Source organism: Lathamus discolor, chromosome 5, assembly GCF_037157495.1.
Source record: "Lathamus discolor isolate bLatDis1 chromosome 5, bLatDis1.hap1, whole genome shotgun sequence".
Classification (NCBI taxonomy): domain Eukaryota; kingdom Metazoa; phylum Chordata; class Aves; order Psittaciformes; family Psittacidae; genus Lathamus; species Lathamus discolor.
In genome coordinates, this window is record NC_088888.1 from 65,392,588 (window position 1) to 65,407,281 (window position 14,694).

Consider the following 14,694-nt stretch of genomic DNA (forward strand, 5'->3'; position numbering starts at 1 on the left):
TTCAAAGTACTTTTACCTGCACAGTGTCTTATCAAAAATAAAGTGAAAGCTTTTCAGTCTCTCAAAGCAGTTCAAAGGGAAGAATATTTCCAGTTCTGGAACTGAGCTGTTCTGACAGTCTTTGCATTAAATTATCTTATTTTTCCTTTCAGAAACCAATCCTTAAAATGCATTCATTATTTACATAATTAGCATTCACGTGTTTCTCTGTTAGGGTAAGCCTGTTTGTCTAAAGCTAAGAGCGAGTAGCCATTAAGCTAAAATTCTGCACTAAATGCCTTTACAATAACCAACAAGATAAAGCACAGATCTGGCTCGCTGTAAGTGGTGAAGGGGAGAGAGGGCTACAAACAACTTGGCAATCGATACGGGACAGCTTCACGCAGTCACCTTTGTCCGCATCTCCGGGCGGTTGCACTCGTAAGTGACTCTGCCCTCCGCTCCCGTTGCTGCCGCATTCACCGCCACCACCATCAGCCAGAGGAACGCGCTGGCTCCCCCACGTGTAGGAGATGCGTTCTCTGCTGCCCGTGAAGTTGGCTTTAATTCTTTCCCCATTTGCAAAGTGCTTTTGTCACGGTACGTCTCTGGAGGAAAGGCAGCCTTGTTCTCCAAAGCAGAAACAGCAACCAGACGACTTACTGAGCTGGAAAGCAGCATTCTGCAGTGTTCTACCGACTTCATGTGATGATATTGTAAGTCTACCTGCAGCAGAAAAGAGGGATTGTATCACACAAGAATGTTACTCTTGGCTAATAGTGACAGACAGGTGTCTCACTGACAGCTAAAACAGTAGTTCTCAGATTTATCCGGGATTTAAGGCATTTCTTTATAAACTTCATTTTGAGGCATATTTTGATAAGATTGCATAGGAGAATTGCAGTTTTGCAGCAACGTCATAAAAAATCTTGGTTTAAAATTTTCTTCTTTACCCCACTGCACTTTGCCTTCCTTCCTTCTCCTCTTCCCTCAAACATCACAGGCTGAAAATACTCTGCTTTATTATTAGAACGATGGTCAACATTTCCAGTTTTAAGACTGTACACAAAAGCGAGTATTGTACTTGTCCCGAAAACAATATCTTAAACCTATATTATTTTTTTTCTGCCTTTCATGTTTACAGCAACTGACTTGCACCAACTGCAAGGTTCAAATTTCAGCACTTACTATGTGTCAAATTATAAAAATGAAATGTTATGTGGAAGTAATTAGAAAAATCTAAACCAAGTACTGATAGAGCAGAGTACTTCCCCCCCACCCCGAGCAACATAAACTCTCATTTTAGAAAGCTTTAAACTCTGCAGATGAGCAGGATGCTTTCTAGATGTGACCGGCTTATCCGAAACAGTGTGATTAGGAAATGAAGCATTTCTCCCTCTTGGCTGGTTTTGATGAAAGCTCTCCAACTTGCACATTGTGTCTGAACATTTCTTCATTCATGGCATGTGCCCATCGAAAACTGTTTTCTGCTTGCAGCATGTCAGCTGTACTATTTATAAGCCAGTTGAACAATGCTAACTAGAGGCAGTAAAAGGTGTGTTTCATATGCAAATCACTAGCAATAATTTTCTACAATTACACTGAGTTGCTCGCATCATTATTTTCATAAGAAATGGGTTTAGCAGGAGAACATTACAGCAAAAATGTCTGTATTAGTAAGTCTTATTTTTAATCAAACAATTTTGTTGCTTTTGTCAACCTATGGAAGTTAATACGCTAACATTTTATATAAGAGTACAAAAACTGTGAATATCCCAACCTCTGCTCAGATCCTGTTTGCACACAAACAGGTCTAGATGGCTTTCAGATGTACATAGACCAAGATAAGATACCTTTGCAGGAAAATGACCAGGGTTTAAACATCTAGTATTTCCTAAAGACGACTGCTGCTGCTGCTAAAAGTGGTCACATTACTAATGACTGGAAGTATTTCTTATATAAACTTTTATGGAAAGTAATTGCTTTCAATCACATTCTATTGTAGTAATAACCACAAAGCAGGTGGGGGTTTCTGTTCTTCATGTAAAGCCACATCTCCACACCTACACTTTTAATTAAGATAATAGTTCCAGGTTCATTTTTCCCGATTTCAAAGGCAAATTTCTGTTGGATAAAACCCATTCACTTATTAAATACGTGATTGTTCTCAAAGTCATTACCATAGGGTATGACTGGGTTATACTAGATGGGTTATAACTAGGTGGGTTGAGCATACCACAACCATGAATCAGAAATCCATGTTCAGAAGGGAAGGTTCCCATCCACCCACAGTGCACGATTCAGGAGTGGCTTCCCAATAGTAGTGAGGGTAAAGACCTAAAAGGGAAGATCGCTAGCAGCTTTTAAGGCAGTGACTTGTTTGTGAAAGGGACTGTATAACATGATGGCCATGATAGAAGAAGCTGGGTCTCAAAAAAAAAGGGGCTGTGTCAGTTTCTGGTTGTGAAACAAAGAGGATTCCTTACATAAGGATTTCTGCAATCTGGATATCGCTACTTCCATTAAATAAAAAAAAAAGGGTTTACATAGAACAAAAATAGAGCAAATCAGCCAGCAGAGTTCTCAGAGAAACCACCTTTCCTATGCCGCTTACCAAAATATGTATTTTTTAGTATTGTTACAAATATTTGAACTTAACGTATCTTAATGAGGTATGAGACTGTGCAGCAGGCCCAAAAAATGATTTCTCTATATAATGGGCAGGATATGGAACTGAGTGTTACGCACACAAAGGAGAGTGTCCTGTTTGCACTTGGACTGGGAGATACGGATGTCTTTGAGAGATAGGACTTTAGGGGCTACATTTACCCCTTCTGGCTATAAGACAGAATTTTGCAAACAGACCTTTACGGGATAAATGTTTGATCATTCAGAATGAGTTATGGCGTGGATAATACAATGACTGTGCATTAAGTGAGCATTACTTCTTTTTAAATGCAAAGCTGTGAAATAGCATACAATGGCACGGTTCTTGGCTGAATTATCATAAAGAGAACTGTGATTTCATTGCCAAGTGATTAAAAGAGGCTTATGTTTCCAAGAGTGAAGTTGCTCAGATTTGTCAGTTTTTAAACAGTTACGGATGCAACTGATGTCTAAGTAAACTGCTGCAGCACAGAAGGAGATTTTAGGTTGCTCACTGGCTTAGTTACTCTATTCTTGAAGCTCTGTTACATTTCTGTGCTACTCCATCTTCCACTGCAGCTTTGATCTGATTTTTATTTTAAGCTTCTATATCAAATTCTCCTTCCTTTGGTGCTCAACTGTTACGTAGCTGCTGTCTTGCCAGTACGCTCTGGTGCCACTTCAGTCTTGAAAATGTTATTTTATAATGAATGTTCATTTCTTCAAAACTTTTTTTTCAGCGAGCTAAATTCCAAGTGTAAGATTTCCAACCCACCTGCACTTGCAAATGAACCAGCCTTTTTTTTTTTTCAGATCCAGAGATTCCACGTGGATTCAGGTTCAGGTTAGATATAGGAAGAAGTTCTTTTCTGTTAGGTTGGTGAGGCACTGGAATGGGTTGCCCAGGGAAGTTGTGAATGCTCCATCCCTGGCGGTGTTCAAGGCCAGGTTGGATGAAGCCTTGGGTTTAGTGTGAGGTGGGATGGTTTAGTGTGAGGTGTCCCTGCCCATGGCAGGGGGGTTGGAACTAAATGATCTTAAGGTCCTTTCCAACCCTAACTGTTCTATGATTCTCTATTTTGACATCCTCGATTTGGCAAGCAATACAATTACGGTATTTCTTGCCCATCTCTGTGAAGTGTAGCTGAACAGCAATTCTTCAAAGTTTCCAACAGCATCTATCATTGTACCCACGAACAAGAGCCAGGGTTGTTGCAAAATTTAAAAAACAGAAGACGGAGTCATGTAACAATTTTGTTTCTCGGAAAAAATAAGTGCAATTATATTAACTGGCACGCTCAACCAGTATTCCCAACCAGTATAGTATGTTGCTGGCAGATCCCTCCGACACTGCTTGCAGCCATAGAAGTCTAAAAATATAAGTGAAGTTCAGGTGTCTGCCACTGTTCTTCTCTGCCTAGGTTATAGCAGTGTATAGATATTGCTGGAAGCACGCTACTTGTTCAGTATTGTTGCCTGTGGGCCAACAGAGGTTCTAAATATTACTGCACAATGTGTCCATACGTGTCCTTTCACTCTGACTGGCAGTGAAAAGCATTAAGGTAAGGGGAGCTGGTTATTATGTCACCTTATTTGCCGTTAGATATTTTGGTTAAACTTTGAATTGCAGACCATGTTTTACTGCAAATCAGGTATCGGATGAGTTAATTGGACTGATTTTTTCATGGTGCCTCTCAGATTCCTTCAAAGTCCTAAAAATCACTTTGATTTTTAATCCAAGGTGGAAGATCTCAAAACCTGTGTGCTTTCTTTTTTTGGGTTGTTTTTTTTTTTGGCAAACCTATTCAGTCTCCCTGACATCTATTTATATCCAATACATGCCTACTTTAAGGTGAATTCCAAGCTGCCTAATTTAAGAACCTGACAAATTTTGGTGAGTCAGTGCCCAATTCCTGATGTCACACATATGGTTAGTGGAAAGAGCTCAGCTGGACACCTGCCACAAGGGCAAGGGGTAGCCTACCTGACTTCCCTCTGGAGGGCAGTCCAGGCCATTTGGTCCAGTCCGTTTCAATCCTAGCCAGCACGTAGGAACCCGCAGTAATTATGAGCCTCCATCCACTAGGCCATCCCTAGGGCAAAGCACCCTTCCAGTGGCAGCTTTCACACCACACTTCATAAAGAAACCATACCATATTCCAGAGGACAGCTGCTGAGCTCTGGGCTTACTTGCAAGAGGGGCACCCACCCCGCCTGCTGCACACATGGTGCGCCAGCAGCGCAGGAATCACTAGAAGTCATCCCAAGAACAGGTAGAAGGAAGCCTCGGTACTGGTGGGGGCTTGTTTTTTGGGGGCTTGTTTTCCCATTAGGGTCTTAACGTAAAATGCATGTAAGTTTAAAGGAACTGGCTCTGCGCACTGGAGTCGTCTCACCGCTGAAGCTGTTTTCTCGTCTGCTTTCCTTCCTAACTCCCTGACTCTTGCGTCTGGCTGCAAGGTGGCCTAGTTTCAAGATGTGTGGCAGAGAAAAGTGACAGACGATGTACTGGTACCATAGCAATACTTTTACAGAATCAAAATGCCAAAATTAGGTGGTGCTAAAAGTGCTTTTGACATCTCACGCGGCATCCCTGCCTGCTGAGTGCTGCAGGCTATTGCAAGGATCTACAAGAAAGCATCATCGCTGAAGGTTTCAAGGTTTCTTGCTTATTCCAAATGTATGTGGCACAGGAAGCACAAAGGCCTCTAAATTTAGGGTCGTTCTTCTGCTCCATGTTGCTGTACCAGCCTTCAGCATAGTGAGCTTTTTCTGACTCCCGACTCAGGGCCTACTGCTGTGAGGAGCACTGCCAGCTCTGCTGCCTCCCTGCCCACCTCTGTGGTTCCTCACCACTGTCCAGTGGAATCTCGAGCTGACCAGATCCTTCGAACTAATACAGAGAGGGCATTCTCCAGGAGGAGAGGCTGGCACCTCACAGTTTCTATGGGTAAACCTCAAGGAGCCTTCACAGTCCACCCTTACAGAACTCCATACAACTGCAAATGGTGCTTTCAGCGTTCAGGGGCTCTGACCACATTTTTTGTTGGCAGTGATGGCTGAAGTCTGGTTGCAGTTTGGTCAGGTCAGCAACGGCCTGTTGCACTCAAGGGCAATGGTGATTTTTCTCCTCAAGAGCTCCCTTGCTGGAGCACCACAACTCCCCTCCCTGGTGACCTGGAAGTTTTGAGAGATTGCTGCAGTGTCACAGAGTGGCTTTTGAGCCAAAGGCATGAAGGGGGAAAAAAACGGATGTTTGAATAAATCACTTGTACAGCACAAGTTCAAATGGTAAAAAAAAATGGGACTTGTCTGGCTGAGAAGCCAATCTAAGCTTGCTACCTGCATTGCCTGGAGACAACTCAGCTCAGTCCCTTTCCAATGAATGCTGGTATTGCAACAATATGCTTGTGCTTCTTTATGCTTAGCTGAGGCCCTTCAGGTCTCCTCCTGGGCTTGGGTCCCTAGTAGCTACAATGCCTCAGGCCAGTACTATAGAGCAGAAATGAGGTGGAGTTCAAACTGACAAGTATTTTCTCAAGGGCTCTGAAAGTGAATTTGGGATTCCACTGGCTTGCTCTTGCCTTATGGTTGCCTTTCCTTAACCCCACTAAGTGAAGCATTCAAGTACAATCCAACTGAGATCTAGCACTACTTAGCAGCTGGGCCAGGTGTTGAAACGTGGTACCCTTTAAGCAAACCTTCAATCAGCCTTACAATAAAGGGAGAGGGCAAATTGTATTATAAACTTCATAGTTCTAACTATAGGCTGACAAAAGTTACCTGAAGTGCTGTTTATCTCTGAAGAGTGACTAAGTCGCTAACTGCAGAACAGGCATTAGCGAAACGTATACTCCATTCAAGTGATTCATCGGGGGAGTTACAGTGCTGCTAGTCCCTGCTTTTAAGGGCTCCTTTAAACAGCTGTCTATTAACAACAATAACAAAAAGAGCAGTGAAGTTAAAATCAACAAACTATTATCTGTTAGGATTATTCATGGAATGTGACACTGTGAACACACTAAAAGCCCTAAATGCCAAATTTAGAGGAGCAACATGAAGTGGAAGAGGGAAATTTTAGAGAACTGCTTCTGAAAGAAGTGCTAAAAATGCGAAACGGTGAGGGTTTTTTATCTCAAGAGCCGTTCTTGGTATTGTTCAGTTCTAAGGCAAGTGCAGCTATCTAGAAAAGCGCTGAATTAGTTATGGGGCAGAAGATTTATCTGGGATTTCTTCCCAGTTCTCTCTCGAGTATGTTTTGACTCGTATGTTTTTATATTTATTTTTACTAAAAACCAACAGCTTCTCACAGTGAAATGTAGTTTCAGAGATAACAAACAAAAGAGTTAGCTCTAAAATTCACACCAGCGCTCAGAACTCCCCTGTGTTACCTGCAACTTACTTGCTACTTGCCCAGTGTGTATTTGCTTGCTACTTTGATCTGATACATCCTTTGTGCTGGAATCCATCGCCCTTTGTGGCAGGATCCGTGCTCACCTATTTATTTTATAATAAGCACCTTTTATAAACACCTTTAGACTTAATCCGTTTCCTTCTGGAAAAAGAGAAACAATTACAATATAATTAGAGCACTTGGCTGTGTGCTTTTATTAAAAGGCAAAATGACTCCATTCAACAGAACAGCAGTACCAGCAGTTTATTGTGTAAGTCAAACATTTCGTGGAGAGCTGTCAAGTTGGGCATGTTGCTAATTTCAGTCATTGCATACAGCCAAAAAACTGTAATTGCCAAAACTGGCCATAGGTTACAATACCGGACTTCCCTCTCCCACATTTATGTTTTTAATCTTGGGGAAACGGTTTGTTTTCCTACGAGCTGTTTGTAGAAAAGGCACGTTCGATTTGCCAGATTAATGTAATGTCTTGTGTGCTCCTGTCAAATCCAGGGGAGATAAAATCTACAAGGATACTTAATTAAAAAAAGAATGTGATCTGGTTTATAAATCATTGCTGCCAGCCACCCCCGGAACGTGCACCGTGGAAACGGCCTCGCGTTACAAGGGTGCAAGAGCATAAACTCCTTAAGCTTGGATGTGAATTAAACCAACTCACCGAATTAACTTCCTCTGAAGGACAGGCTAAGCCTTAAACGGCGCCGAGCACGCACCAGCCTCTCCTACTGGGCAGTGCGGAAACCCACGTTAACGTTACATAAAGGCGGACAGCGCTGCCGCGGGTGCCCCCAGCCTGCTGCGGCGCCTCCGCCGGCGCCGGGGCCCCGCACGGCCCGGGTCGGTGCCCGCGCAGGGGCCGCGGCCGAGCGTCCGGAGGCATTTGGGGCACCCCTGCGCACGGCCCGCCTGACGCACGGCCCGGCCGCGCGGGGTGCGAGGGACTCACGGGCCCTGGCGGGGGCTTCGGAGCCGCCGCGCAGCCCCCTCCGCTCGCCCGGACGGACGGAGCCTGCCGCTGCGCCGGCCGAGCGGGCAGCGCGGCTCCACGCACACGAACCGCAACGGGGCTGTGGGGCTCCAGGGGACACGAGTGGGCGACGTCCATTGACCTCATGCCGCGTGGGGCGGACGGCCGCCACGTGCTCGCCGCCTCCCTTCCCCTTCCACGGCCACGCGGACACGGCTGTGTCGCGTCCCGGCGCGCCGTGCGAACGCCCGCTCCGACGGCCGGCCCGTGGCGCCCGTCTACCGGGTGCCCGCGCCGCGGCCACGCGAGACCGCGGCCGGCTCCGAGCCACCCGGCCCCGCCAGGCCGCGCTTCCACGCAGCGGCTGCCCTGCGGCCGGTGCGCCCCGGCCCCGTCGCGGTCCCCGTCACGCGGCGGGAGGCGCGCCTTCTTGCGGGCAGGCGTGGATGGGGGGGGGTGGGGGTGCCGTGGCGGAGCTGCCCGCTTGGCGCCGAGTGGGCGCGCGCGGCGCGGGCGGGGGCGCGCGGGGTCTCCAGTGGGAGCCGCGCGCTCCCTGTGGCTGGCGGCCGAGCGGGCGAAGGGGGGGGGGGGGGGGGGGGGGGGGGATGGGGGGGAGAGCGGCCCGCTCCTCCCCCCTCCCCTCCCGCCTCTGCCCCTGCCCCGGGGCGGCGGGTGGCGCTGGCCGCGGCGGGTCGGGGCTCGGTGTCCTTGTGCGGAAATGACACACGGTCCCGTCACGTCACGCGAGAGCGCAGCGCGCGGACCCTCGCACACAAAGAGCGGGGGGGGGGAGACGCGGGCACCAGCGGCGGCCGCTCCAGCCGCCCCCGCCGTGCCGGGGCTCCCGTGCCCACGCGCGGAGCTGAGGTAAGTGCCGCTGCCGCCGCTCGCCTCCCGGGCCGGGCGGGAGGGGCGCCGCTCCGCGCAGCCCCCGGCGGGGAGCGCCGCCCCGGCGGGTAGGGGAGGAACCGGGAGAGGGGCCGCGCCAGCGGAGCGGGGCAGCGGGAGGCGCGGGGTCGGCCCCTCCCCGCTCCCCCCCCCCCCCCCCCCCCCCCCACCCCGGGCCGCGGCTCGGGGCTCCGCCGCCGCTCTCCCCCCGCCGCGCTGCGCGGGGGGCTCTTTGTTCGTGCCTTGGAACGGTGCTGGAGCGCCGCGGCGCGGGGCACGCACGGCCGGCCCGGCGCCTCCATCCGCGGGGTGCGCAGGGCGGCGGGAGGGAAGGGGAAGGGGAAGGAGCGGGCAGAGCGGAACGGTCACGCCGCCGTCACCTCCAGCCTCACCTTATCCCCTCCTCCCTCCTCTCCCCCCGCACGCCGGCCACATAGATCCGCCCGGGCAGGGTTCGGACCGGAAGCACCAACCGCTGCCGCCACCGCCGCCTCGGGCTCGTGGGTCTGACCGCGGAAGCGGCCCCGGCCGCCGCGTGCGGGGCGCGCGGGGCGTCCTCGCCGCAGCCCCCGCCTCCGGGCGGGGCGACGCCGCCGCGCCGTTCCCACGTGGCGCCCTCCGCCGCCACCGCCCCTCCGCGGGGAGTCCCGGCCGCGCGGGGGGAGCCGGTACCGGGTCCCGCCGGGGCGCGTCGCGCAGCGGCTTCTTAGGGGCCCGTGGGGCAGCGTGGATGGGGCTGGGGTCTGGCTTGAGGAAAATGGTGTCAGCAGCGTCGGGAGGGTGGTAGCTCACGCCGGCGCTGGGTGTGTGGTGCACTGGGGGGACCGGAGAAGGCCACCGCGGGGGAATTGCCCGCTGCCTTTGCCCGGCTTGCCCGCATTGCCCGCTGCCTCTACCCTACTTTCCCCTGTGGTATGTCCACACAGCCTTTTGTAAATAGAAGGGGACAAACTCTGAAGCAGCAGAATGTGAGCCGGCGGCAGGCCAGCAGCCATGTGACGGCTCCCACATAGCGTTGACGCAGTCCCAGAGCTTTTTGGATTGAAGTGCTGGTAGTTTGTCGCTGCCACCTATAAAAACAGTGTATGCCCGACCCTCGGGGCAGAGGCATTTAAACAGGAGAAGAAAAACCTCTTCTTTGCTTCTGGCTGATACCTGCTATTCAGATTACTAATGTACTTGAATGAATATCTCTAATAAAACAAACAGTTGCCGTTATATGTTGATAGATTTCTCTCCCGCTATATCAAAGTCAGCACTGGGCCAGCTACACTTTCTATCTTTGCTAAGTATTTTCATAGCTTAGATGTCTGGTAGATAAAAATAAAGCAAAGTTGAATGCAGTTTGGAGGAGATTTTGTCTGTATGAAGTTCACATGGAACAGTATTTTAAAATAAATGCAAAGAACGAGAGGAGAGAGAATGAAGCATTGAGAAAAACAGAGTGTTTCTAATAGACTGGGAAAGCACCTGACTGAAGAGAAGCCAAATTCATGCATTAATGCTAGAAATAAGCGAGGTTAGTATTTTGCTGATCACTGCAAGATTAAATTCGTGTTTGGTAAAGTACGGGGGACAGGTTGAGAACTTCCATGTTGGGCAACTTGTGGGAAAACTGAGAGGAGTGATTTTTTTTTAATCATTTTTATTTAAACTGCATCTGCAGATGTAACTAAAATTAAATAAAGGCCCAAATTGAAAACATGCCCCGTAAGTCCTATTGGCAAAGTGCCCTCACTGCAGGCTGGCTTCTGGAGGCTTGAGGCTTCGTGTCCTCCTCCACAGGGCAGCAGAGGAGGTTTTCAAACTATGTTAAGTATAGGGATTTTATTGTCCGTAAGAGTAATGCTTCCAACAACATCTGCTGGTGCTTTTAAAAATATACTTTTTGCATAGTTTTAGAACTTGTTCTACATGTATTTATAGTTCAAACATGATTATAATGTTGGAATACTCTTTTCTAAGGTATTTAATGTTTCAAGTGTCAGTACTGGGTATCAAGACTAAATTTTACTCAAAACCTCCACTTTTGGCTTCAGCAGCATGCTCAAAAATGATAGAGTAGAAAGTTTCTGCTTTTGGTATTTGTATTGTCTGCTTGCATTTTGCTCATTGTTTAGTCAACTGAAGCAACACTCTTATTTCAGTTTCTTTAAGAGGAGTAGTCAATTTGAAATCAGGGCTTTTTTTCTTAATAAAGGTGATTTCAGGTATCAGACTTCTTCATCCTGCTGCCTTTTCACCTAAGTTCTCCAGCCTTTTCAAAATTTTTGCTCCAAGAAGTAACAAGTTATAAGGAAACCTGACTAAAGATATACAAAGTACAGTCAGGGGTACAAATCAAACAGTACGGATTTCCCCTTCTTTCCCCAGCTTCTGTCTGTTGGTAAGAGTTTCAGGTGTAATTTGTAACATCAGTGGGTAACATTTCAGGGAGCATACTGGCAGTGACCCTTTCTAGTTATTTGCTTATTCTCAGCATCATACCGATGAGTATGGTTATGAGATTTTCAGCAATGAAGGATACTTGCATAGAAAATAAGAATGACAATGCAGAGAACTGCAGGAAAACGAAAGCAAACCAACATTCTTTTGGGGTTTCTTTGTGGTTTGTTAATTTGTTTTGGGGTTTGGTTTTGGTTTTTTTTTTTAGGAGGCCTTGTCAAAATTCTGTAATATTTAAAGTCAGATCACTGGCCCGTGGAATTGTATAGAAGGCAAACATGGCCTCCACAAAATAAAATTTACAGCACAATTTTGGAGTGGTACGTATGTGTAATTCAGTTGAATTTAATGTGAGTTACGCTGTTTTTGTAGAAGTTGGAGGAATCAGATGTACCCCTAGGATAATTGCAATATTGAAATTACTGAGCCCAGTACCCCAGCTAGGAAGTCAAAGATGCAGATTACTTGGCTCTCAGAGCAGAACTCAGAACTCGCAGTTCTCTAGGTTTGCTTCTGCAGCCCAGCAGGAGAGTTTTCCAAGAGACAGCCTTGAAAGCAACCCACATGCTGAGCAGGAGGCAGCTCCTGGGCAGCCTGAGCAGTGGTGCGTGCCTTCCATCCTGTCTCCTCCTTGGACTGCGGGGCTGGGTGTTGGGAATGGGTGTTTGCTCTTGATATTTCGAAGCATTATGCAGGAATTGTTCTTCTAAAGCATCATGAGGGATGGTATTTCATGCTGTCACTGAGTGGTTAGAGCAGCCCTCTGCTCACCTGTGTGGGACAGGACTGCTTCCACCTATGCTTCCACCTATGCTTCCACCTACCTACCCCAGCTTTTGAGTCTGTGGTCTTCTTCCCTTGGGATGCATCAGTCACTTTCTGTGCTTCATCTAGTGCATGTTTCATATGAAATACAGACAGACTCGGAGAGAGAGAGCAGGACCACAGATGCTTGACTGTCCAGTGAGTATCTAGCTACTAGAGTGATTAAACATTGTCCCTTACTGAGGATGAATATGTGTCCAGTATTTTTGGTGGGCTCTGGGTAAACCACACTCTTAACTACATAGCATAATACCATTGCAATGTTGTGATAAAGTCCTGTTACAGGGAAGTATGTTTAGGAGGAGGTGCTACTTTGGCTATGAAAGAGCAGTTCAGTGTGGAGTTCTTCATAGCAATGTTACCTCCTTCCAAGTATCAGCTTTTTTGCTGTTGCCACCATTAACTTCACTAGGTTACCTGTGCTTTAAGAGGAGTGTTGTATCTTTCACTGCATGATAGTAGTAAGGAACTTGAGTAGCTTATATCCACATAGGATGTTGAACACATATTTAACATTACTAGCAAACACATATATCTTAACTTTTGACCAAGATGTAAAGAACGTTTCATCTCTTCATAAGCAAACAACACTTGAGTAGAATACTTCTCATTGAAGCCTCTGAGTTTTATATATGAAGCAACGTATCACCACCGTGAGGCTTTAAAAGGAATAAACATTTCATGATATACAGTATCTAAACTCCTGTATTTCTAAAAACATTTTTATAATCAATAATGAAGAATTAGAGACATTCCTTCCCACCTACATGAAGATGCTAAAATACTTAGTGGGATGGTGTGCCTTTAAGAAGGAGCATCTACACATTTGCTGTGCATTGATGAGCTGAACAGTACAATGTTATGCAAGCATTTAAATTATAAATAGCAAATGTATAAAACTGATAACAGGCATTCTTATTGGAGTATATTGGTTAAGACAATGAACCACTTACATTTGTTAGTATCATTAACAAGGGTTATGAAGTCAGAATTGCTTTCCACATACAGCATGTGTGCACTTCTGTAGTTTTCTATGCAGTTTTTGCATTACCTTTTGTTTTGCTTTGTTTTCAGAACTTTTTACATTAGATAAGCGAGTTTGAAGAGTAAAGAGTTACCTTTTTTTAGTTACGAATAGCAGAACAATAATTTTTCTGGTGGACTTTTGGGGTTTTGTTTTTCTGGGGGGAGGAGTTAAGTCAGAATTTGACAGTGGTCCATCACACATTCTATAAGAATGATTGTGGATGCAGAAAACTGCCTTGATGTTATGTTGTCAGTAAGATCTTTTCTGTTTGCATTGTGCTATTACAGTGGTCACAATCATAAGTAGGTCACAGGTAGGGAAAGTATCCTCCAGAGCCAACACACGAGTAATTGTTAGTTGGTAAATAGGAGAAGAATGCATGTTATGGAATGATTGAACTTAAGCTTATGATTCAATTCTGTACTCTATACGAATAAGTAGGTATTTTAAAGTAGCTTTATGCATTATACTATATGATAGAAGACTGAAACACATTTAGAGTATGATTTGCAATTTTCTCCCTTACTCATAAAACTTCTGTACCTAAGTGCTTTAAATCCTGAAAGTTTCAATGCATATTTTGGTTAGGCTTGTTTTCGATAAAAGGATCTCATTTTTCGTTCTACTTGCAAAAGCAGCATGGTGCACTAAATGCCCTAATTTTTAAGGTATTCTTCCATGCTTTGAAACTCACAGCATTGTGCTATGCACTGGGTTTCCCTGCTGGCCATGGTTTGTACCATTTTGATGTTGAATGTTGTTACCAAAATGGCACAGAGGTACAATTAAGCATCATAACCTGACAGGTCCTTTGAAGACAGGTCTGTGTCTAGTGATGCCAGTGAAGTAGGGAACATTAAGTCCCTTCGTTGAGTTGTCTCGTTCATCATCTAAATAGAGAAGAAGGGAGAGCAGGACCTATGGGAAGAGGATTTGGCCAATAGCGACAGTCAAAGTGGGCTGGGACCCCCTCTTCTTTCCCTGTCCCCTTGTGCTCTGGCCCACAGCTCTTCCTGTTTGCCCTCCAGTGTGCCATAACCAGATGATTAAATTGCTCTTCTAGGATTTGGGGATCTGAATTCTTGCCTCTGCTGCAAAATTGAGAGCAGGAAAGGGAAAAAAAAAACCACAAGTAGAATAAAATAAAGGAAATAAAACAAAAAAACAACCAACCAAACAAAAAACCCCCAAACACACACACACACAAAACACCCCACAACAAAAAAAGCACACCAGATTTTTCTGGCTCCCAGATATCTCTTTAAGCACTGTGCCATTGGTAAGTGAAATACCCTACACTTATTTATGACTGTCCTCTATAAGAGTCCCACAGTACTGAGCATGTTTTGAAAATGGCTGTTGAATCTTAGCCAGCAGGAAAGATGCAGAGGAGCTTCTCCTAGTGCAACAGTTCCAGCAGGGCTAAAAAGGTTTTTGCACATGCAGTCCATCAGAAACTTGGTATCTAGAATCTATAACCACTTACGAGTTTAGGTGATAGCT

General features: G+C 46.5%; 2 protein-coding genes across 3 annotated transcripts in view; one reads left to right on the plus strand and one right to left on the minus strand.

Moving 5' to 3' along the window:
- The window catches only part of LOC136015950 (uncharacterized), a 16,813-nt gene continuing 2,119 nt past the window's right edge, over positions 1 to 14,694 (minus strand). Inside the window, exons 2-3 of the mRNA XM_065682602.1 lie at positions 9,287 to 9,641; positions 1 to 705 (exon numbers count right to left, since the gene is read on the minus strand). Coding sequence (XP_065538674.1) covers positions 379 to 705; positions 9,287 to 9,641 — 682 coding nt within the window. The 3' untranslated portion in view covers positions 1 to 378. The remainder of the gene's footprint in view (positions 706 to 9,286; positions 9,642 to 14,694) is intronic.
- BEND3 (BEN domain containing 3) overlaps positions 8,442 to 14,694 on the plus strand; it is a 22,692-nt gene continuing 16,439 nt past the window's right edge. The window contains exon 1 of one of the 2 annotated variants that reach the window (XM_065681119.1): positions 8,442 to 8,873. The gene's annotated coding sequence lies outside the window, so the exon portion shown is untranslated. Of the gene's footprint in view, positions 8,874 to 12,223; positions 12,303 to 14,694 lie in introns of those variants that run through there. The other variant, XM_065681120.1, reaches the window with a different exon arrangement.